Raw genomic sequence first — 24,441 nt, forward strand, 5'->3', positions numbered from 1 at the left:
CATGGCCTCTTGTAGCGCTGGACCATGCTCAGAACTGCTCCTGGATTTTCTGTCGACAATAAATTCTGCTGCTCTTCAATGCCGACTTCTCCTGATTAAATTTTTGAAGATCTTTAAAGGAGCTTTTTGCAACATTTGAATACGGTCAAGTCTTTGACTCTGGCCCATTATTTGGGACTTCTGAAAAAGTTCAAAAATTAATGAGAGCATGGACATTAAAAGCACGTGTTCCCAGTTTTATTGACTTTAAGGGCACTAACAGTGGACACAGTTAAAGGAATGGTGATATGAAGACAGAATTGAGAGGTGGTTACTTGGGGAAAACACACACGTACATACATGTGGTCAGTCCACGGAAACTTAATGACCAATGACTAGTTTTCTTGGAACAGTGTGTCACACAATGGAGCAGCACAAGGGTCTACTGTTTTCAACAGCAACTATTGTTCAAAGATAATGTAGCTGAATCGTCCACACATGCATAAACATGTTTTAAAAGAACTTTGGTATCATGACACTAATAAAAAAACTGTGCATTTAAACATTTTTGCTTTTGATGCCTCACATATTGCAGTCATACCTTCCTGAAAGCAATAGAATACAGAGTAGATTTCAAATAGTAAAGTAAAATGTAACATAAAAGGAGAGTAAAACTGGCTGAATTTGACAAGGCCACTTTTTGCAAACAAGTTGGTGAAAAGCTTGTGTTAGCTTCATGCAAATTAGCATTAAGCTGCAGTAAATGATATACAGAGGAGCCCCGACTAGTTTTAGCAGCATACAACAAATCTGCATTAAAAACAGTTAGGTAAAGTACAAGTAAAATTAGCATCAGGCTGGAGGATTTAGAAGCCTGGCCATTCTTTACAGTGCTCCCATAAAACATTCATGTACACAGAGCCGCTAGCCCCTGAAACCCTTAGTGTTAACACAGTTGCCGGAGGCTGACACTAATGACAGCAGCTCCCAGTATACCACTGACTGACTTCGTGGACAGCTTCCACTGTGAATGTGAAGAATGGCCAAGTGATCGGAATATCAAGGTTCCCTTATATCAGTCTGGAACCTTGTTTGAAAGAGGTGGAAAAAAGATTTCTGGTTTTCCCCTGTGCAGACAGCCATGAAAAAAATCAGATTCACAACACAAAAGATTTTAAATCAAACACTCAAGACAGTTTGTTCAGAGGCCTTGTGTATTCCTAAACCCAAAGGGAGTTTTAAAAGAAAAAAAGTGGAAGCAGCAAAGAAAGACCTTCTGCTATAGTCAGCCACAAAGGGCGAAGCGTCAAATGAAACTATCTTGAATATCCGGTTAATCAAAATATCAAAAGACGGCAAAGTCGAGGTATCCTTGAGTTTTCCTTTGGACAAAGCAGGGGGCAAGAAGACCTACAGAAAAGAGGCATCAAAGTCCCTTTCAATCTCGTCATTCCTCCTCTGCCTCCCCGCCTCATCCAGTGGCTCCCCAAGGTGAGTCTTTTGCATTTTCACTTGGTCGCGCGGTTCAGCATTCCAGGGTGGTTAATGGAATTAAAATCAATGACAATCTCAGTCCTCTTGGGCTTGAACTGCCTGCCAAAACACACAGAGGAAAAAGAGAAAAACAACAGCACACGCATTAGCCAAAGATGCACAGGTATGAGAACACACAAGGAAAAGGCCAAAGAAAAACACAGATGATGATGAAAGTCACCTTTTCTGCTTCGCACCCTGATAATGATCATGGTTCACATGCAAACATTTACCCACAAAAGCCACACCCAGTTCACTGCACAGCAAGTCCTGCAATATGTTGCACACATGTTCTTTAATCCACACTAAATCTCGTATGAAAGAGAAGCATCACGGCACCGTCTTTCACAGCAGCTGTTCTCAAAATGTTTCAGGCCACAGATCCCTCTGGTCTAACTGTTCCACCATGCTAATCATAAAGAAAACATAAACATGAAATCTGCTACATAACACATCACGGTTGTTAACCTTCCTTTTAAAAATATGCACAGCACAATTTTAGCTCTTTTTCCCTCATCTGCAGTAACAACCACTTAACCAAACAGGTTTCAACAGCCAGCTACCCCTCCCCTGGCCCTGGCCACCCTGCAGCAGCCACCACTGCATCTATCTGCACCCCCTGCTGACTGCATCACCCCTCCTTCAGCTTGTTCTATGCTTGTCGCGTCCACGAGATCCATGCGGCTCCATGTAGACAAATTACATCATTTTAGCAGCCGTGTCCCCTCCAGCAGCACTTCTCATGCAGAAAATTTCCGCGTTGTGCACCTCCACATTTTTCTAACTGCGTGGACGGAGCAGTTAGAAAAACATGGCAGAGGACCAGGACCTACCCGTAGCTGAAGTCTAGAAATATGGACACTTATACAAGTGGTGTAAGCAATGCCAAACTTCTTCTACTCTAGTTAAGTATCAGAGTAGACTAGGTAGACGTGTGTTTGTGATACACTGCCCCCTGCAGTTTGGAAGCAGTCGCCGCACAGAGTATAATGTCACACCACTCCTCTTCAATGGCTGTGTGAAGTTGCTGGATATTGGCGGGAACTGGTACACGCTGTCGTATACGCCGATTCAGAGCATCCAAAACATGCTCAATGGGTGACACGTCCGGTGAGTATGCTGGCCATGCAAGAACTGGGACGTTTTCAGCTTCCAAGAATTGTGTACAGATCCTTGCAACATGTTGCAGCATTATCCTGGTGCAACATGAGGTGATGTTCTTGGATGTATGGCACAACAATGGGCCTCAGGATCTCGTCACAGTATCTCTGTGCATTCAAAATGCCATCATAAAATGCACCTGTGTTCTTGGTCCATAACAGACACCTGCCCATACTAGGGATGTGCGCGACAAGTCGTTTAATCGTTTAACCGCCTACTCATTTATTAAACGTTTAGTATTTTACTAGTCGGTTAAATGCTGCATTAAGCATCATGCACCGTCTACATCAGCTTCTTTGTAAACAGGCTGAGCAGCCAGGGAGAGAATTGCTCCTCCTCCTCTCCCCCGCACACGTAGCAGGGGGCGGTTGACCTCCGGATGACACGTTCATTTCTCCAAACCTTCACCACCTGTCCGTTTACCCCCCCCCCGTCTGGGCTACCTGATAAATAAAATTAGCGACTAGTCGATTCGGAAATTAGTCGACATTCCCATCCCGCCCATATCATAACCCCACCGCCACCATGGGTCACTCCATCCACAACATTGACATCAGAAAACCGCTCACCCACACGACACCACACACGCTGTCTGCCATCTGCCCTGAACAGTGTAAACCGGGATTCATCCGTGAAGAGAACATGTCTCCAACGTGCCAGACGCCATCCAATGTGAGCATTTGTCTACTCAAGTCGGTTATGACCACGAACTGGAGTCAGGTCGAGACCCCGATGAGGACGACGAGCTTGCAGATGAGCTTCCCTGAGACAGTTTCTGACAGTTTGTGCAGAGATTCTTTGGTTATGCTAACCCATTGTTTCAGCAGCTGTCCGAGTGGCTGGTCTCAGACGATCTTGGAGGTGAACATGCTGGATGTGGAGGTCCTGGGCTGGTGCGGTTACACGTGGTCTGTGGTTGTGAGGCTGGTTGGATGTACTGCCAAATTCTCTGAAACGCCTTTGGAGACGGCTTATGGTAGAGAAATGAACATTCAATACACGAGCAACAGCTCTGGTTGACATTCCTGCTGTCAGCATGCCAATTGCACGCTCCCTCAAATCTTGCCACATCTGTTGCATTGCGCTGTGTGATAAAACTGCACCTTTCAGAGTGTCCTTTTATTGTGGGCAGTCTAAGGCACACCTGTGCACTAATCATGGTGTCTAATCAGTATCTTGATATGGCACACCTGAGAGGTGGGATGGATTCTCTCAGCAAAGGAGAAGTGCTCACTATTTAGACAGATTTGTGAACAATATTTGAGAGAAATAGTGACATTGTGTATGTGGAAAAAGTTTTACACCTTTGAGTTCATCTCATAAAAAATGGGAGCAAAAATAAAGTGTTGCGTTTTTATTTTTGTTGAGTGTAAATAGGGACACAATGTGCAATTTCACAGGAATTCTGCTGCATTTATATTTTTTCTAAAAGGAGAAAATGCCTATTTATATCTGTGCACTGCTCTTTTCCTTGTACTGTTTTTTGTATTTGCTGCTGTAACACCGAAAATTTCTTATCTATCTATCTATCTATGCCTAAACATAATAACACCAGTACTGAAGCAATACCACAGCAACAAGCTCAAACCTCAGGAAAAGTAATGGACTAATAGATGACAGACCACACAACCTGAAGACAAAGACAGTATTTTTGACAATACCAATGCAAGGCATTGAAAAGAGGAAGCCATAAAATGACAGAAGGACACATTGTTCAATATTTCACACATTTTCTTATTCAATCAGAACTGGAGGAACTCTTCAGATCAGCTCTTTACTCGTTCTCCTCCACTTTCAAATGTCACACTGCAGGTTAAGTGCAGCAGTACTTAGTGCACAATTCAATCACTTACTCACTCTTTGTGCAGGAATTCAGTTTATCATTTATAACTAGCGAGGCTAAAGAGCAAACTTGTGAAATTTCGATTTTCTACAGCTTTCAGTAAAGTCAGATAATGATACCAGCGTGTTTGCATATAGAGATGTTTGCTACACTGCTAAGTTTACTAAGAAGATAAAGCTAACTCAGGGTTTCTGCAGAAATCAGCCAGTCAAATTTAATACTTTTCACTGCCCTTTTAATGCTATACTGTAAAAATTTTAATGCCATGACTGTGAACCAACAAATTACATGAGTTTGTTTTTTCTAAAAGATGATTTTTATATGAAAACTGTCCCTTCATTTCACTATTTCTGAATCCGTAAAACACCAGACAACCCACGGGCTGCAATCGTTCTCTGAATTCTATATTTTCTAGCTATTTTTGCTGGAATTTGCATTTCCCCATTTCCCCATGCAGTTTTCGGCCAGAGCAATTATCGCAATGCTTTGGCATGTTTATGCAGATGCACATATCTGACGAATCACAGTCTATAATTATATATTATGACATTATTATTATCAAATGTTTTTCTTGAAAATGGTAGAAAGAATTTTGAATGCCACTGAGAATAGATATAATAATTTTTGATGCCATTTACGGCCTTATCACTGAGCTTACTTATGTCAAAAATAGTCCCAGTGAAGTAGTAAGTAGAAGGAGTAATTAGTGAAAAACCTTTGCTTATCACAAACCAAATCATTCAGTTGAATTACATTTGAGTGCAGGACCTAATATGTATTTTTCACTTTTGCTAACCTGTCACCCTGACATACAGCCCCCTCCTGTAAACAAGTCGACATGTATGTTAGAGAGATGTCTTGTCAAGTTGCACATATTGGTGGTGTACGCAGGGTCACCATCTTTCACTGATGAGCTTTGTGGTGTTTGTGGGCTCACCCTGATAGTCGGCTACAGGTGAAAAAAATGCCCCGTTTCTCTTTGTCTACTCAGAAGAACTTGTTCTGACGGCATGAAACTTGCAGTGTGCTTATATAAGAAGAAAAAAAGTAGAGATTGTGCTCACTTTGCCCGCAGACAGCATCGAATCGGAGCACTGCATACACACTGTGTCCCAAAACACAGCAACCCTGGATTAGCAACCCTGTTACTGTGATTAGAGTAGGGTTAGCAAACAACACGTAAAAAAATGGTACAATTAATGTGCAAGCCAAGCTGATCAAATTTTTAATAGCTTATTGCCTGTTTGTTATTCAAGGTCAAGGTGTTTTTATTGGTCTTAGACAGAGGGGTCTGCTGCACAGATAACACATACCACTCATTCAATAAAATAAACAACCAGATATTGATATATATGTAGAAAATATTGTAAAAGAGAATCTATTTTTCAAACATTTTGAAGCCCAAATGTCCTCCAATTCTGGAATGACCCTTTTACCTGTAGGGTATTGCAATACATTTCTCATATCAGTATACTGTTTAACAGTAGCACAGACAGAATCTAAATGTCAGTGTAGAGAAATTATTTGTCTTCAGCAGTCCTCCTCCTTATTGACTAGATTCATTGCAACCAAAACCAGATCACGTATTATTGGCATCCTGTCACTGCTTTCAAAAATGCTAAACTTTGCATTATTTGATGGTAAATGTGGATTTTAGAATATTTCTATTGTGAGCAGTGCTCCTGAGCTGGCTAACAGTTCTCATGAGGTTGATTGGCTGACAGCAGTTGACGTGTCACAAAGGTGTGTTTTATGGCGCTGTATAGCAAGTGTAGAGTTTTTATGTGTTTTCAGGCTCTGTCTCATGTTGACCAGAACAGAATGTCAACTCCTTTCCTTTGACTTTGTAAAACACAGCACCACACAGGAGCGGCATCCACATTCTGCTGGACCGCTTAGAGCAGGGGTCGGCAACCTTTAACACTCAAAGAGCCATTTCGACGTGTTTCCCACAGAAAAGAAAACACCAGGAGCCGCAAAATCCTTTTGGCATTTAAAATGAAGACAACACTGCATATATCGCTTTTTACCTCTATGCCCTTGTTAATTTTGACTAATTAATTAACTAAAAAATAATGCATTAAAAAATAATGTATTTAACCGCACCTTTTTCAGTTCCCAAATTTCTGGCACACCGATAACTCTTTGATGATAAATCAACATTTATCATCAAATACTGCAAAGTTTAGCATTTTTGAGAGCAGTGACAGGATGCAAATAATACGTGATCTGGCTTTGGTTGCAATGAATCTAGCCAATAAGGAGGAGGACTGCTGAAGACAAATAAATTCTCGACACTGACATTTAGATTCTGTCTGTGCTACTGTTAAAGCGCAAATGAACCAAAAGTCTGTTTTCCAGCCCCTGAAGAAGATTCCCAGGATGCACTGTCAGCCCACAACAAAGTTTGGTGAACAGTGATTGAAGACGAGAACACTCTGAGTGTGTTGGGTAGAAAGTTTCCTTTAAAACTCTTCCTGATGGCAGCTTGGATAAAAGCATGGTTATTTGGAAATTGTGCAACAAATAGTTTTCTGATCACCGCAGCACTTCAAGCCAGTGTATCCATCCCATAATAGACCACTTTTCGAGATGCTAAAGGTGCTTGAGTTTACAAAAAGCTTTAAAATACTCAGGGATGGGATCAGCAAGTTCTGATTCCAGCGGAAAGTTGTTGACGGGGGGGGGGGGGGGGGGGGGGGGTATGTGATATGTGTGCGGCGGCGCAGCGACTTCCAATCGCTGGGCCGTTTACAATCGTCGTTAACAAGCTATCGTTAACGTCGTTACCATCTCGCGGGAGTATCAGCGACAATAAAGTGTTCAGACTTGAAATGAAATCGGCGGAAATCAGCGGATCCATGGAAAATTCCCATCCCTGGACTCTGCACTTCATGGTGATTCGATTACAGGACTGTACATGACTGCTCTCACTGAGTGGCAGCTAGCATTCAGCGCGGTGGATATTAGCAGCCGTTCGATATTACGACTCGCCGACCATAAACATACCTCACCCCCCCAAAACATTTTCTCCTCGAATTTAGACGATTCACAAGAATGACCCTGGCAATGATAAAATCCGCGGAATTCCGCGGATCCGCGGCAAATTCTCATCCCTGAATACTGAATACAACCGCGATAAATGAACTTTATGTTTGCAGTAATCTGTAAATGTAGCAGACAGATAAAAAATGCAGATAAATATAAATGAAATATACTTGTTTAAGTTAACGTATATGTCTGTTCACCAATTTAGTCATCAACCAAAAATTATTTAAATTGAAAAACTTTGCTGATTATGTCAGATATTGCTTCATGATGCCATCAGTCATGATTAATTAAATACAAAGCCTCTAATTAGATAGATTCATTTTTTAAATTGTGTCCTACCACTAATATTTATCTTACTTGGTTAATGTCATTTTTGCTCCTGGACCTCATGTTACATAATGTTAGCTGGAAATCAATATTTTGCAAATGTCTATTTAACTTGTAAAATCTATTATGAGTTATCATAAAATCATAACTTCTCTCCGGTAAGTCGCTGCTCTATTTTCCAAGACGACACTCCTCTGACTCTCTGACCTGCTCCCTGGATGCTGGACGTGACATCGAGCCGTGCTCTCGCGAGTAACGTTGTATTAACCTGACATATCAAAGAGTAGATACTGAGCAAGATAATTATCCGTAGTTTACCTTAGTACTCACGAGTACCCGACACAATGCAGGACTCTGCTGTGAAGGCGGAGACGTGCGGTGGTGGTGTATTTGCGACAATAAAAAAGAAAGAAATTTGAAGGAGCGACGGCTAGGATTTAGGAATGGTGGCTCGCCACTGCTGAATGAATGTAGAGCAAACACTGGGATCCGAAGATCAACAGGACTCTAAATGAATACACGCAGGCCGGTGAGTGTCGGAGATTATACAACGGCTGGGACGCATATTTTGACAGACAAAAAATTAAGACCTTTTTTTTTGATGTTACAAGATCACCATAATCTTCAAATTTAGAATTAAATTTTAAAAATTAACAATCTAAAATAAAAGAAATTTTAATTAAATAGTCTGCTGATTATTTATTTTCCAAAGCTACAGGGAGCCGCAATAGAGGACTGAAAGAGCCGCATGCGGCTCCGGACCCACGGGTTGCCAACCCCTGGCTTAGAGGGTGGTGACGGATTAATAATGAAGCAGCTTCAGTCTTTTTCCAGTGATAAGATGCTCTCATAATTTACTTTTTCTTTCATTTTTTCTTATTCTCTTTGCAGTCCATTTAGAATGTGATACAGGACAAAATAAGAAATCTACGTTTTTTCTGTCAACTGCTTCATTACAGGGAGTTTTCAGTTTTGCTGATTAAATGCAATATTTTCAGATGTGCCACTTTGCAAGGCAGCAGGGAGTTGGCCTACTAGTGCAAATACATTGCGTGCACAATTATTAGGCAAGTGAGTATTTTGACCTTACCATCACTTTCATCCATATTCTCTAACTGAATGCTATATAAACTGGGATTCCAATTGGTTTTAAGCATTTTCAGGTGATGTGTATTTTTGTAATGAGGCAGGGTGTGGCCTAAAGTGATCAACACCTGATACCTGTGCATAATTATTTGGCAACTCGTTTCCTAATACAAAATGGGCCCAAAAAGAAATTAAACGAACTCTGAAAAGTCAAAGACTGTAAACTGCCTTTCAGAGGGACGCAGCACTCTTGACATAGCCAAGCTATTGAGGTGTGATCACCGAACAATCTAACGTTTTGTTGCAAATAGTCAACAGGGTCACAAGAAACGTGGAGAATAAAAAGATGCAAATTAACTGCTGAAGGCTTGAGGAGAATTAAACAAGAAGCTACCACGAACTCATAAACCTTCAGTGTTGCCATTTTTCTGAAATGCAACCTACCTGGATAGTCCAGAAGTAAAATTGAAATGTCAACACTGGGTCAAGAGATTTCAGAAGATTTTATGGACAGATGAAATAAGAGTGACTCTTGACAGACCAGATGGATGGATGGATCACTAATAGGCGCAGAGCTCCACAGGTGGAGGTAGGGTTCTGGTATCTGCTGTTATTATTAAGGAGGAGTTAGTCTTGTTCAGGTTGAAGATAGACTTAAAATCAACTCCCAAGCCTGCTGCTGTTTTTTAGAAGATACTTTCTTGAAGCAGTGGTACAGGAAAAAGTCTACATCATTGATGAAGGCCATGATGTCCATACAGGACAACGCTCCATCAACATGTATCCAAGTCTTCCAGACAGAATAAAGACATCCTCAACGATCTAAACCCTGCGGAGAACTCTGGGTCCTTCTTAAATATGAGATTTACAGTTAGGGAAGACAATACACCTCTCTGAACAGCATTTGGGAGTTTTGTGGTTCCTGCTGCAGGAGAAGTTGATCATCAACAGATCAAGAAACTAACAGACGTCATGGATGGAAGGTTCATGACAGTCATTGAAAATAAAGATGGCTACATTGGTCACTGAATATTTGATCAAATGTCAGAAGTATTTATTTGTAAATTTCAAGTGTATTTGTTCTTCTTACTCTAAAATGAAAAAAAAAATGAATGAGAAAAGTGAGATGGAAATATTTTTGTTCTTCATTTAGTTGCATAATAATTCTGCATACAAATAGCTGCATATTAAATGTGCACAAATACAAATTCTCCTAACAAAGCCAAAACTCTCCTTTTTCTTTGCTAAATTTGAGGTTTATTCACATTTTGGATTGACTGAGAGCACTGTGTACTTCAAAAATAAAAATAATCCTCAGTAATACAACTTCCCTAATAATTGTGTGTGCAGTGTACAACTGATTGCACTCAGTCCAAAGATTGCTGTAAATACTGAAGAATACAGAAATAAAATCGAATAAAAAAATGGATTTTTTTAGGTTCTCCCTAGTGGTATCATGGTAGACAGCTGGATTCAATTTCAGATATCTGCCTCTGTAGAAACTCTAAAGTGGATGTGAATAAAGTTTAGTTGTTGACGGTACAGCACTGATAGAACATTCAACAGAAACCTCTTTTTAAAAGCGGGGCCTTTATTATTATGGATGAGCAGAATCTTCACATCCACATCTACACACATCTACACATCTACAGTTTTTTCTCATGAAGTAAAACAAAAACTCTCAGCATGTCCATGGTCCTACCCTGAAAAAAAAATCAGTCAGACAAGCACTACCCATTAGTTTTACTACACTCAGTAAGAAGTGTGCTGCAGATACATTTTAAAATCAGCCTGCTTCTACAGGCTCTTTACAGTACATTCTCTTTCTTTGCTTCAGTCCGTCTCAACCACGCCTTTGTGTTTTCCAGTGTGTGTGTTTTTTGACTTTCCTATCATGACACTATCACTGAGACAAACAATGGCAGCAGAGGCACCAGAACCGGCAGGACTGCAGTAGGACTGGGACATGCAGGACCCCATGCAAATCTGACAGGAACACACATTTTTACCTTTTCTGCATGCAGCAGCAGGTAGCCAGAAAACAAACAACAGAACCCTTGATTTACTGCAACCAGAAGACTGGAGTCAAGGATGGGGTTGAGAAGAAATCTAAAGTGGGATTTTATAATACAAAAGCATAGAGAGACTACTCTGATGTGGGTCACTCTCCAAGTTGTTACTGACAAAGATGGAAAAAGTGGACTTTGTTTTGACAAACTGTGTCAATACACAATGGGAGTAAAACTGCCACCCTCTAGGTTTTGGTGACACTTAGTCTGACTCACCAGGTGTAGGTTGATATATAGGGTATCCCCCCTATGCAGAATGATGGCATGGTGCAGCCAGACTATTATGTTCTACAGAACGGGCTGACTAAGCCAGACTAGGTGACACCTGCTCCAACCTCCCTGCTCAAAGGAAGTTCTCCTTCAAAGATAAGGCACTTCTTCCTGCACATGTTACATAAGATACTGCTGAGAAATGTATAAAATGTGTTACTTATCATTTCAGAATAGATTCTTGTGAGTATAACAGCAATCCTGCTACATATTTTGCAAGTGCAGCGGGAGGGGATATGCAAACTGTAGAAGTGGGCAGCGGGCCACTCCTGATTGGTCAGAAATCAATCAAGAATACGACTAGGAAAACAGTTTGTCACATGGCTATACCAGGAACTATTACACAGTTTAACTGACCTTAACAGATCTGGCCTTTAATTCAATCACCCAGAAAACCTTTGAAATGCACCTTGGCTATCCTCAAAAATATCCACTTGCCAAGAGTTAAAGGTGAGAAAGCAAAACCTTTTTTGTTGTGTGCCAGAAAAAGATATGCGTTTCTCACCTGTACTGTATCCCTGCCAAGTTGAGCAGCCTTCTGGATGCAGTCATCTCAGGTGTGTCATGGTACTTGTCAGAAAGATACACCACTTCCTTAAGACCTAGACAGAAGAAGGAAAAAAAATGATGAAGGGATACAGAAGGCAACAGTGCAACATTAAAGGCGTGTTAGTCTATTTGAAAGAATTGTCCTTTGTGCATGGGGACTTGCACGAACAGAGAAAACATTAACAGTATTAACAGTGTGTAAAGTCCCCAAACATCATGTTGAGCACAGTTGTGCTGTGAGATGCCACTGTACAGTGAGATACAAATAAACTAAATGAAAGCTTCTGCCTTCACAGAGCAGAGGCTGTCTCTGGTTTTGTTCTTCTGCTGTGACCAATGTGGGGAAAAACAGGCTTAAATATATTCAGAAGTGATTATGCAGAATTATCACATAACCTAACCTAATCATTTGCACATTGGCTGTATTACAAATAAAGATTAAGACTACTAAAAGAAATGTTTTAAGCTATAAATCTGTTCTCAGATCAGGGCAGATCAGATTTGAATAATTTAAACCTACATTTTTTGTTTGTGTATTTTAAAGAATGGAGATCAAAAGTAGGGCACATACTTCTAGTTACTTCTTTGTTGTTTCAAAATAAAGGCATCCTTTAATGCAACACAGATTAAACTAATAATTTCCTTTTAACACTGACATTCCATTAATGACCTGCAACAATTAGCCACTTTCTGCCAGATTTCTTTTTGATTTTTTGTCAGGACCGCAGCCTAACTTTTCCATTGGTAGCACTGGTTCTACTGATTTTCTCAGCTGGTCACATCAGCATATATCTGGTCAATCCTACCGCTGAACCCATTTTTCCACCTTGCATACTTACTGATGAACACTTATCTTTGTATACCCTTATTCTGCACAGATGTAAAGACTGACGTGACTCAAGACTTGATATTTGCAGAATATCTTACTGAAAATAACGCATTATACATTTTGTCACCAGTCTTTTGTCTGAGGTTGTCTTATATCACTGTTATAGACTGGGTACAAGCTAAACACTTCACTTGCTAAACACCTACTTGTCCATAAGACACTATAATTTACTGATGTTCCCTAAACACCTCACATATAGGCTATAGTAGAGGCTAACTCGTTGGCTGTGAGCAGAGAAATCTCCAGTCTCTACTTAGTTACGACAACGCAACAGCTCAATCAGATACGTGACCAATAATTACTTTACAAAGTGCAATAAGGTGAGCTCATGTCAGATTTACCTAATTTAATACCAAGTGATTTTATCTACAGAACCTGTTCTCTAAAAGGGGATTTTCTCTGAGTTGAAAATTTTGAACATCATTATCACAATCAGTCATGGTTATTTTAATTGTGGGAAGCCAAAATCATGATTAATATGATTTCATTTTGCGGCCCTAGCACTGCAATAGACACCATGATTGAATGTAGGACTACTTGTCTTCATCAGCTCAATCAGTATCTCCCCGTCTGCAGATGCACTCATGTCATAAAGATGTGACCTTATGAACATCCATCCATCATCTATACACCGCTTAATCCTCATTAGGGTCAGAGGGGGTGAAGGCAGGGGACACCCTGGACAGGTCACCAGTCTATCGCACGGCTACACAAAGAGAAACAATCACACTCACAGTCACATCTACGGACAATTTAGAGTAACCAGTTAACCTCATTTATGAGCAATGAACACACCGAGACCCAAAGAGGAAGAATCCGCTCAGATGGGGTGCCTGAAGTTCTGGCCGGCAAAATGTGTGTGTCCATTTATGGAGTTGAAGTTTAGAACTCTTTGAGAAATGAACTTAAAAGCTGTGCAAGTGTCTACAAATTCAAAAAAATGTTTAAAGATAAAATAATGTCAGAATATAGAGAAAAAGATAATTTTGGAATGTGAAATTCCCAATAAGTAAGACACATAAATATATATATTTTGTTTGTGATTATGTTTGCCTAACTTGTGTTGACCTGGTGAGGAGTGGGGTTCGAAAGGTTGCTTATTGTAATTTGTTTTTGTTTGTTTGTTTTTTTATGAAACACAGGGGACAGCGTTTACAAGATTTATCTTCCTGCTGTTCCTTGTTTGTGTCATTTGTATGTGTATTTTAAATAGTTAATATTTCAATAAAGAGATATTTCAATTTCTGGACTGTGGGAGGAAGCCGGAGTACCCGGAGAAAACCCACGCATGCACAGGGAGAACATGCAAACTCCATGCAGAAAGATCCAGGGAACGTGAACTGAGGATCCTCTACCTGCAAGGTGAAAGTGCTAACCACCAATCCACTGTGCAGCCCCCTTATGAACATCCATACATCCATTATCTATACACTGCTTAATCCTCATAAGAGTCACAGGGGGCTGGAGTCTATCCCATCTTGATATAAGGCACAGACCTTGAGTAACTGTCTATCACAGGGCTACATACAGTGGCCGACAATCACACTCAAATTCACACCTACAGACAATTTAGAATCACTAATTAACCTCAGCATATTTTTGGACTGTAGGAGGAAGCCAGAGTGCCCTTAGAAAAGCCACACATGCACAGGAAGAACATGCAAACTCCATGCAGAAAGATTCCGGGAAGGTGGGAAAGGGAGCCACCCCTGTGCAGTCCCATTATGAACATGTCGCAGCAGAAGAGTTTATTTAAGTCATCAAGCAGGGCCAGACTGACTGAGACAGTGAGGGAGACAAAGTACTACTTTCAGCCACAAAAAGAACTGCAGTAGGTATCTGTGCCTGGGATTCCACGCTACCAGTCAGGAGTCAATTTCAAAATATTCTTAATGTTTAAAATAAATAGTTTTATTTGAAATGCATACCATGCTCATCCAGTAGGGAAAGACATTAAAAGTCTCTACCTTCTAGTACTGGGTCAGTCATACTGCTATTAAAGGGACAGTGATGGACACTTATAAAGCCTTGTATGAAAGCATAAATTATTATTATATTATATACAATAAGGTCAAAAATTCACTGTAAATAACTGGGGCTGCACCATACATAATTCAGCATCAGCACTGTGATGTGTGCAAGCACAGCAGTCACACTGCAGGAAGTGTTTGTGAAGTAAGGCAAACTGATTCAAATACATAATGTTACAACCTTGTTTTGCTATGCAAGACCTGTGTGAAAAGTACAAGGCAAGAGTGGAATAATTGGCTACAATGGGCTTCTGGAGTATGAACAGCCAATATTTAACTAGAGGGCAAGGTGCACAGCTGAAAACACTTGGAATTTTGAAACCTGAATCTGACAAGGTGACGACTACAACACTTGGATTATTGGCTGTGACCCGGTGATGGTGGGATGATGAGATTGTGTGTGAGACTAGTGGAACTGATAGTCTTGATGCATGGTGAAAAGTGGAGGCTGGTGACACAGACACATATTCGTTAAATATGTAAAGATTTAACTGAATAAACTGCAACTGACAGCGGTTATATCGACGCTGTTTGCACATTCACACTATTTTCATTGAAATCAAAGCTGCTATTAAACCTGTTTTTTGGGGTTTTTTTTAGATAACACCTCCTTCCTGATGCAGACATGCACAGTAACCCGTTCTCTCTTTCATACACAAATCTTCTACAGCACCAACTTTCATCACCCCCCACAAAGTCAATTTCATGAAATATATGACCAAATAATTCATACGGATATTTGAGCCTGATGTGAAAAGACGTTAAACAGATCCTGCCTGCCTGAAGCAGACTCTGCAGGCTGTTACTGCTGAGGGAGTTTGTTGGATGACTGAACATTAGCAGCTAGCAGCAAACTGATCATTATCAGTAAAAATTTTCATAACATATTTTAAAAACAAATTCTATTTAATCGAAAATCTAGCCTGGTGTGAGGTACCCAAGCAGAGAAACGCAAATGAAAAAACGCCTAAAAGCAAGCCTTTTAGACATTCCCCAGCTCCTTCCCATGCATACAACTGTTTTTCTCCCTCCAGTTTTGACTGATAGTAAAGGCAGCTAGCTCATTATGGGTCAACAGTTTCTCGTATAAGGAAATCTCCTCTAAAAATCTATTTAAGTCTATATTCTGAAAGGATGGTGATACGATATATTTTGAACTGAAGTGAGTTTGCCAAGAAAAGCTTTGGAAACTCAATGTTGGCACAAAATATGGGCATACAGTTGGCACCAGCTTAAATATCAGTAATATAAAATAGCATTATTGGCCTTTAAGCATCAATATCAGTGGTGTGCCAACAGTCTAAGTGCGTGTGTGTAAGTGTGTGCGTGTGTGCGTGGTCAACACCCACCTGCCTGGATGATGAGCTTGGCACATTCGTTGCAGGGGAACAAAGCTACGTACATGGTGCAGCCTTTCACATCTGCACTGTTCTTGTTCATAATGGCATTCAGCTCTGCATGGCACACTGTGGGACAAAGTATGGAGACGATCCCCAGTCAGAACAAGACATTGCAAATATTCTTGTTTAAAATGTAATTAGGGTTGCAATTCAAAACAAATCCAAGAAAAAAAAAATCAGTGAAAGCGAAGAACTGTAACAGCCATAAAAAGGCAGGAATTCAATCCAAGACCGTCTGGACACGCAGCATCCTGGCTCACTGGATGATTTATAGGACGCTGGAGAAATACACCAATACACACTTACGTCTCTCCTAAAGCCATCACAAACAGAATGTTTTATTGTACTTTACATTTGGTGGGAAATAGTCCCAATGAAAACACAGCCTGTGGACTATTCAGAGTAACTAAGACGCCATCTGCAGAAAGAGATGTTGATGGAGATGTTTGAAGGCACAACCACTTGATCAGTTTGGTCTGTCCATTCCCCTTTTCTATACCTTTTACTTATAAAACCTCATATCCAGGTTTCCATGGATTTGGTTGATTGTATTTATCTTCAGAAGAAGAATCATTCAGATGAATACTAATGTGTTAATGTAGGCCTGGGTGATGAAATGATCGCAATATGTACGGGTGATAGACACTTCATCAATGCTCCATAGCCTCACCTAAACCCATTAGCACTTCATGAAAATGCAAAGCTACATGAACAAAAAAATTGTGCTCCATGTGAGGTCCTGCGGCTTCGCCCTGGTCGCCCTTTATCCAAATCTATCTTTTTAATTGTTGCATTAATATTAAAATGAACAAGTGTGTGCCTTGGTAAACAGGCTGAAGTAGTTAAATTCAAAGTAGCCTGAGGCAGGCAAATACAAAATAAAACCCCAGGCTTTGCTTAAAATAGGTAATTAAAAAATGAGTAATAATTTTAATATCGACTGAAATAAACATATTATCATGACAGACTTTTTAGCAAAAAATTCATTCCATGTTAATCTTTCTTCTAGTGCCATCCTCATGAAAATCTGTGCGACTGTCTTGAAGTTCCCAAAGAACAACAAACCACAAACACACAACATGTACTCAGTGGATTCATGGTATCCACATGATGAATGCTGCTCACTTAAAACAGCATTTCATCTTCATTATCTTTATTATTCTATTTATTCGGTGTTGTTGACAAAACCTGGAGTTAATCGCACCCACAATTCAACCTGAACACTGACAGTTTAGTTGGATATTTTTCCTTACATTATGGTGATTCTATTAGTAGTGGATTAAGCAGCATTGAACAGAGATGAAGAGCAAAATACAGCAGTATGGTGAGATCACTTCTTTCTAATTCACATAATTTATTTTATTATATTCTTAAATTGTAGTCTTGAGCCCAAACAGTGACACTGAGGCACTCACTAGATTTCACTCAGCTCCCTGTGGAGTGACAACTTTATCATTTTCAGATATGCAATAATGAAGACCAGTGAAAAGACGTTGCAAAATTGGTAGAATTCTTCTGTAAGAATAAAGAATGAAACAAGGTGGTATGACTCAGGAAAAGACAAAATCCTCAGCAATCTGCTTATTTGTTTTTCTTTAACATTGGGGTTCTAAAAACACTGTAGCTTCTTACAGGCCATTATGAAGGATTTGAAAGTTTATGTCTTACTTTAGCAAGAGTTCATATGCAAGAATATTTTGTCAGAATTTTCAGTGCACTTAATGACAGGTAAAGTCAAAAAATCTGAACAACAAGAAATACAAATGCAGAAAAAAGTGCCTTAAGAGTGTTGTGCATCACTTATTTATTTTTTTTCGACTATCCATCATATTGTAAATTGAGCACTAGCAGGGGAAGAAAAAAGAAGAAAGATTGAGGAGAATTCATTATTTGTCCTCTACCACCCTCTACAGGACACTCCCTCTACTTGACACATGAGAAGAAATGCAACATAACATAAAAATAAGATGATTTTAGCTCAGAGAGACACGTCAGACATTCTTTCACACAAAAATATGAAGGAATTGGTGGCAGAAAGCAGAAGCACCTTGCTGCTTCGCTGTACATGGTCCTAATCCAAACCACCAGAAAACCAAAGTAATTAGTCAAAATTACATCTTGTAAAAGGTACAGAGCATCGGTCCACATGCATTCTCACCGTAAGGGTATTTGGTGTCAAGGCGGTCATCAGCAGACCGAGACCACGGGAGCAAGTCATCATCACAGCCATTGGGCATCCCATTGTAACCGATGCCAACTATCTTATTCTCCTGGTTCACTATACATGCTCCCACCTGTAACACAGAGAAAAAACACACGCAGGCATTAAAAGTCCCTTCTGTAAACATAATACATAATTTGATTAATTTTAAAGTTACTGGTTAAAGCACAATGCACCCAATTTGAAATCCAGATGCAATTAAGGTTGCAGGTCTATCACACTGACATCTACTACAAAATGTTCCTAGCAAGAAATTTCCCTCCCGATTAGACAGATATTTTAAATTTGGACTAGTTGAGTAGTCTCAACTAAATGGATGCAATAGTTGACTACCTGGCAATGGTCGACTCAACTTGCACTGTACATTAATAAAATAGAAATTACTAGTTTAACCGACAAGTATTTGTGGTGTCATCTAGCAAGGGAAATTTATCCTAAGACACAAGTGAGATCACGCTCATCAAGCCCTCATCCAACCAGCAGACGACCCACTGAGCTGGAGGCAGGCCAAGGTCTCAGTCTGCCCCACCTGGTGAAGGTGATGGAGAAGAGACAACTTCTTCCATCTGAGAGAATCTTCTCAAAAACATGGCAGATATTCACTGAAAGAAGAAATGGTATCAACCCATCCAAGCTCGGGCTTCTGATTTTTCTGAATCTCACCCTGCACTTAATTTAAAATTAAGATTCAACATGTTTCTCTACTGTACATTATTATTTATAAACCTCCAAAAATTCCTTTTATTTCAGATTTTACTGAGTTTCTTTTATCCGTATGCACAAAATTTGAATATGTAGTTATTAGTGGTGATATGAATGTGCACGTTGACATAGCTCATGACAGGCATGCCAAACAACTTTGTGATGCCCTTGAAACATTTGGTTTGACTCAACATGTGACTGGTCCTACACATAATGAAGGACACACTCTAGATATAATCATTACTAAAGGTGTTGACGTTACAAATGTAAATATTGTTAATCCTGCTGTCTCTGATCATTTTTGTGTCTGTTCCACTGTGATCCAGAAAAGATTTATAAAGGATAATACGAGGGCACAATTTGTGGAGAAGGTTCACTTTGAGGATGCTCAGTGTTTAGATGTCAATTTGCTGCTCACTTCCTATTCAACTAGTGTTCTCAATACTTTGAACTCTATTGCTCCTGTGAAGACCAAAGTTGTTAAAAAGAAACAAAACGCTCCATGGCATAATGAGGTTAAGTCAGAACGCAAAGGAGAGAGTGCCGGTGTGTTGAACGTAAATGGCGCAAGTCAAGGCTTCAGGGTGACTACGAGATATACAAATCAAAGCAAGTTATGTTCAATCAAGCTGTGTGGCAAGCAAGAGAGAGCTATTTTTCTAAATTAATTTCAAATTGTAACAACAATTCTCGAGTTTTATTTGCAACTGTGGCCAAATTAATAAACCCCCAAACCACATCAACCCATGACCTAATGACCACAGAAAAATGTAATGATTTTGCATTATTTTTTAAAAATAAAGTCCAATCCATAAAAAATTCAATAACCCTTACGCCCCAAATGTTAACTTTCCAACCAGTTGGACTCTTACAACTTACACATTTTTCAATGGAAAATGAAAAAAGAATTGAAGATGTTGTTTTCAGTTTGCGCTCCAGCAGTTGTTCTCTTGATGAGCTGCCCACAAGCTTTTTAAAGTCTGTGTTGGGCAGTTTGTTACCACAGCTCACTCATCTAGTCAACACCTCATTGCAGACAGGAGTATTTCCAGACGTTTTAAAAGCCGCTGTGATAAAGCCTCTTTTGAAGAAAAACGGGCTCGACCCTTCAGTATTAAATAATTATCGGAAGAGCAAAAGTAACAATCGATTAGATTTTGGAGGTGATCCGGATCACCGTCTGGATCCTGGTGGCCATCTCTCAATTGTCCTTCGACCTTCAAAAAAATCCTGGATCCAGACGGTGATCCGGATCACCTCCAAAATCTAATCGATTGTTACTTTTGCTCTTCCAGACATCCTGCAAAAATTTGGTGAAAATCCGTCCATGACTTTTTGAGTTATGCTGTTAACAGACACACACACACACAGACACACACACACAGACACACACACACACACACACACACACACACACACACACACACACACACACACACACACACACACACACACGGACAGAGTTTATTAAAGTTTATGGAAATTGAATTATTTATGTATTTTAATCTGTTTTAATGCAACTTTTATCGACTTGTTTTTATTTTGTTTTTGAATGTATATATGCCTTTACTGTAATGGACATTGGGCTGTCACTGTTACATGAAATGTGCAATACAAATAAAATTGCCTTTCCTTGCACTGTGGACATTTATACTGTTTGAATACCGAGTCTGGTTCTGTTTCTGTTCTGGTTCTGTGGGTTCATGTGCAGAGTTTTGTTCATTTGTTTTTTGTGCAAAAAAGTTTGATTGAAATATTAAACAAAAGTAAGAATGCCTGTTTTTGTAACAGAACAAATGTACAATGTGAGTCAATTACAAGGCTTCTCATAATAACACTGAATGCAAAAGTGTTTGTCAAAACACAAATGATTCATATTTGCCAGGTTAGGCTAAAATATGAGGCTACAAACAATAATAAATTAGGAGCCATTTGGGAGAAGAAAGAACCGGCTTTTCTTTGGAAGCCGTGCCAAAATCTCTCTGAAAAGAACCAAACTGCCATCACTACTGTCCTCTTTGTCGCTCATCTCTCAACTGGTTTTTGAAGGCAGAGCTGCGATGCAATGCAGTGACGTCATTGGCTGAGTAGTGTCACGTGGGATGCCTGAACTCGTACATAATTGGTCTGTGCGTTTCTGAGCTGACAGACCAATGACAAACACTGGAAAGCTGCACCGGTAAAATAGAAGCGACCTGTCAAATTTACACCCGTAGAGACGGCGTCTGGGTCCGGATCCGGACCGCCTTTTAGTGAGTCCTGTTCTCAGCCAGACACCTTCCCCCGCCCCATACAACTTCACCTCTTCCTGACACACAGAAGACGAATTTATGAACGGGAAAGTGAACGTTATGTCAAAAAACTTACTGATACATATGTTTGCGCATTTTTAAGTGGTTATATGGAAATTCGGGACCTTTTCTAGTGGGTATACGGTGTATACCTGCGTGTTTACACCCCTGGGTATACGTATCTTCGGACATTTTGGAAAATTTTCTAGTGGGTATACGGCGTTTACCTGCGTATCACGTAGACTACACCCCTGCCCACCATTAGTGAACATCCAGGGCATGGACATAGAGAGAGTTAACTCACACAAGTACCTATGTGTTCACCTGAACCATAAACTGGACTGGTCAGACCATACCACAGCACTTTGGAAGAAGGGTCAAAGCAGACTCTGTCAAATGAGTGTGTTTATTAATGTGTTTATTTCCAATACAAAAGGTGATCTCACTTGTGTCTTAGGATAAATTTATTTGTATGACCCTAAGGTACTTCCATACCAAAGGGGACCTTTGCATCATGACTTGAAGTCAAAAGCCTATTTTTTGGGCTTAATCTCCCTACTTTAATGGGGTTGGGACCATCAGTTTTGTTATGCAAAAATCAAGTTGATTGACAGTTGACAGCCCTATTTGACAGCTGTTAGAATCCATATTATGGCAAAGACCAATCAGCTAAGTAAACAGAAACGACAGTCCATCATTACTTTAACAACTGAAGGTCAGTCAGTCTGGAAGACTGCAAAAATTTTTTTAATGTATCCCCAAGTGCAGTCGCAAAAACCATCAAGCGCTACGACAAAACTGTCTCAGATGAAGACCGCCCTAGGAAAGGAAGACCAAGAGTCACCTCTGCTGCTGAGGACAAGTTCATCCGAGTCACCATCCTCAGAAATGGAAAGTTAACAGCAGATCAGATCAGAGCACAGATAAATGCCACACAGAGTTCTAGTAGCAGACACATCTCTACATCAGCTGTTCAGAGAAGACTGACCAATCAGGCCTTTATGGTCAAATAGCTGTTAAGAAACCACTGCTAAGGAAAAGCAACAAGCAGAAGAGATGTTTGGGTCAAGAAACACAAGGAATGGACATTAGACCAGTGGAAATCTGTGCTGATGAGTCCAAATTTGAGATCTTTGGTTCCACCTGCCGTGTCTTTCTGAGACCAGAAAAGGTGAATGTATGGTCTCTACATGCATGGTTCCCACTGTGAAGCATGGCGGAGGAGGTGTGATGGTGTGGAGGTGCTTTGCAGATGACACTGTGGGGGATTTATTCAAAATTGAAGGCACACTGATCCAGCATGGCTACCACAGCATCCTGCAGCGACATGACATCCCATCTAGTTTGTGTTTAGTTGGACCATCGTTTATTTTTCAACAGGCCAATGACCCCAAACACACCTCCAGGCTGTGGAAGGGCTATCTGACCAAGAAGGAGAGTGATGGATTACCTGGCCTACACGGTCACCTGACCTAAACCCAATCCACATGGTTTAGGATAAGATGGACCACAGAGTGAAGGTAAAAAAAGGGCCAAAAGTGCTCAGCTTCTCTCGGGAACTCAATCAAGATTACTAGAAAATCATTTCAGGTTCCATCTCATGAAGCTCATCTAGAGAATGCCAAGACTTTACAAAGCAGTAATCAAAGCAAAGGGTGGCTATTTTGAAGATTCTAAAATATGACACGTTTTATTTCACACTTTGTTCACTACATAATTCCCGATGTGTTCATTCATAGTTTTGATGTCTTCAGTGAGAATCTACAATGTAAATAGTCATGAACATCAAGAAAAGCCATTCAATGACAAGGTTTGCCCAAACACCTTTTGACTGGTAGTGTAGCATTATAACCAGATGGTTGATGTTGCTTACAAATGGGTTGTTGTTTGCCCACTTGTTTTTTAGGACGCTTTCTGTGGTTCATTAGCAAAACCATTTTGTGGACAATCAATTATATACTTCACATAGTTGTGAAGTATTCAATCATTTCAGTTGTACTATGCAAACACACACCTGTGAGCTTGGATCTTTGCTCCTTTGGGCTGACAGAAAGGCTACAGCCATGAAGTACTCTGGCCATTCCAAGTAGTCTTCTCTTTTCTGGGTGATGCTGCTACAAGAAATCCAAAGACAGAGAGACATTAAAGTTTTGTGAAAGGCAAAAAAAAAAATCATTTAAACTATTTTTGACCAAAGAGGTATTTCATCTACTCAAATTACAGCTCTCTGAGCAGTAACTCCTCCTTGTAAACACCAGAACAGATTTCTATGTTTGACTTCAGCTTGTATTACATGATGTGCGCACACACAGTAAATTGATGATCTACAACACTACCATGAGCACAGCCACTTTAAAATACCAAAACAGAATCTTCTGAGAAGCAGCATAATGTGCACAATCTTCAGTAAAAGCTTTAACATAATAGCTGACAGTCCACCTCCCTTACTGGCACCAGGGGAACAGACTGTAGTTTCATTTATGGAAATCTCCTTTCTTTTCTTTGGGTATGAGCACAAGCTTCACTCAGAAATATGTTTTGGCTCAATTTCAGCTCAGCATGGTTTTGGCAGCCTGCCCAGCTGCTCTTTAACTTCTGACTTGATCTGGAAATAAAAACCCTGCTACTGCAACAACACAGGGTCATCCAAAAAGTCCGAAAGAAAAAATAAGTGTTTAAGAATGCTGGCCTCTTGTATGCTGAGATATATGGACAAAGAAATAAAGACTACATGTACTGGTGTAATAATTATACAATATAAAACAAATGGAATCCTGAATGGCTTTTCAGCAGTAGGCCCAGGGTCAGGCTGCTAATTACTAGACTTACCAATATGTAAGTCTATGTTGAACCCAAGGTAATGCATTTCATTTGCTAATTCTGTCTACAAAGATTAGTATTTTTATGTATTCACTGACCTACCTGATGACCAAAACAGCCATTGATGAGAGTTCTTAACCACCTAATTACTTAAATGACATTTCAGTGCTTGTACTTAGTGTAAGACTGTCATTTGTCACAAATAAACCCTAACAAAAAG

The 24,441-nt window shown here is 40.0% G+C and overlaps 1 protein-coding gene across 2 annotated transcripts in view; it reads right to left on the reverse strand.

Moving 5' to 3' along the window:
- Nucleotides 1-221: 221 nt before the first annotated feature.
- The window catches only part of dctd (dCMP deaminase), a 33,074-nt gene continuing 8,854 nt past the window's right edge, over nucleotides 222-24,441 (reverse strand). Inside the window, exons 2-6 of one of the 2 annotated variants that reach the window (XM_051945695.1) lie at nucleotides 23,416-23,515; nucleotides 18,346-18,481; nucleotides 16,137-16,253; nucleotides 11,825-11,921; nucleotides 222-1,572 (exon numbers count right to left, since the gene is read on the reverse strand). In XM_051945695.1, the coding sequence (XP_051801655.1) occupies nucleotides 1,488-1,572; nucleotides 11,825-11,921; nucleotides 16,137-16,253; nucleotides 18,346-18,481; nucleotides 23,416-23,515 (535 nt within the window). In that variant the 3' untranslated portion in view covers nucleotides 222-1,487. The remainder of the gene's footprint in view (nucleotides 1,573-11,824; nucleotides 11,922-16,136; nucleotides 16,254-18,345; nucleotides 18,482-23,415; nucleotides 23,516-24,441) is intronic. The other variant, XM_051945696.1, reaches the window with a different exon arrangement.

The sequence above is a fragment of the Acanthochromis polyacanthus genome, chromosome 3 (assembly GCF_021347895.1).
Source record: "Acanthochromis polyacanthus isolate Apoly-LR-REF ecotype Palm Island chromosome 3, KAUST_Apoly_ChrSc, whole genome shotgun sequence".
Classification (NCBI taxonomy): Eukaryota; Metazoa; Chordata; class Actinopteri; family Pomacentridae; genus Acanthochromis; species Acanthochromis polyacanthus.